General features: G+C 35.4%; 1 protein-coding gene across 1 annotated transcript in view; it reads left to right on the top strand.

The window, feature by feature from the left end:
• Positions 1–495: 495 nt before the first annotated feature.
• LOC112450022 (trace amine-associated receptor 1-like) overlaps positions 496–1,168 on the top strand; it is a 1,071-nt gene continuing 398 nt past the window's right edge. The window contains exons 1-3 of the mRNA XM_037976220.1: positions 496–503; positions 659–745; positions 865–922. Of these exons, the coding sequence (XP_037832148.1) occupies positions 496–503; positions 659–745; positions 865–922 (153 nt within the window). The remainder of the gene's footprint in view (positions 504–658; positions 746–864; positions 923–1,168) is intronic.

The following is a 1,168-nucleotide window of genomic DNA, read 5'->3' as shown; positions in this document are numbered from 1 at the left end:
TTAAAGGTCTCCACTTTCCTCACAAAAACAAATTACAAAACCACATTAAAAGTCATAAAATTTCACTTAGATTTAGAAATATGATGATGCATCTACTTTATTAAATAAAACGTATTAGCATCAACGACAATGGTCCCATGATTTCTTGGTATTGTATTGATACCAAGTCTTGTAGTATCACACACCAGTACCAGCCACTAGACAATCAGGATGCATTTTATTCATTACCATTTTTGCACTTTATTTATCAAGTCTTGTCAGGACAAAAAAAAAAAAAAAAAAATTAACTACCTCAAACAAAAATTAAAAAAATTATATTTATTATGCATGACATTTTGGTGGTACACATAAGTAGTTCCATACATATTTTTTTTTGTTTAGTCTTCCTTCTTTTTATTATAGTTATCAGCTATGGCAGTCTCTTTGAACCCACTTGAGGAAACCATGTAGAAAGGAAGAGAAGAATATCGTTGGTCAGAGAGTTTGACAGAATCTATGGGGAGGTACACGAGGATCATTTATAGTTTGAAGTTTGCTCTGAGAGCCAAGAGAACTCAGGAGAGCTCATCTTTGCTAAGATGATGGAAAGAGTTGAGCTCTGCTTTCCAGAACTCCTCAACAGCTCCTGTAAAAAACAAAATCAATCTTTCCTTTACAGTTTGCTTCTTTCCATTGTGCTGTCCATTATCTCTGTGCTCACTGTTACTCTCAACCTTCTGGTCATTATCTCCATCACTCATTTCAGGTAAATACTCATTTGATCTGTATAACTGCATCAAAAGAAGATGGTTAATGATACTGTTTGATTTGAATATTGGGCAAGAACTGATGTCTAATGTTTGTGTTATATTCTAACCTCCCCAGGCAGCTCCACACCTCCACAAACTTCCTCCTTCTCTCTCTGGCTGTATCAGATTTCTTTGTGGGTTTTCTTGTTTTCTTTCAAGTTATGATGATCGATGGCTGCTGGTATTTTGGTGACCTTATGTGTGCCATGTATGGCTTCTTAGACATAGTTATTACCTCTTCTTCAGTAGGAAACATGGTGCTTATTTCAGTTGATCGTTATGTAGCTATTTGTGATCCACTTCATTATCCCACCAAAGTTACTTTAAAAAGAATTCGGATCTCTGTTTCATTGTGTTGGACCTTTTCTCTCTTCTACTCC

This window comes from Kryptolebias marmoratus, linkage group LG6 (genome assembly GCF_001649575.2).
Source record: "Kryptolebias marmoratus isolate JLee-2015 linkage group LG6, ASM164957v2, whole genome shotgun sequence".
NCBI lineage: Eukaryota > Metazoa > Chordata > Actinopteri > Cyprinodontiformes > Rivulidae > Kryptolebias > Kryptolebias marmoratus.
This window is presented reverse-complemented; position numbering and strand designations above follow the sequence as displayed.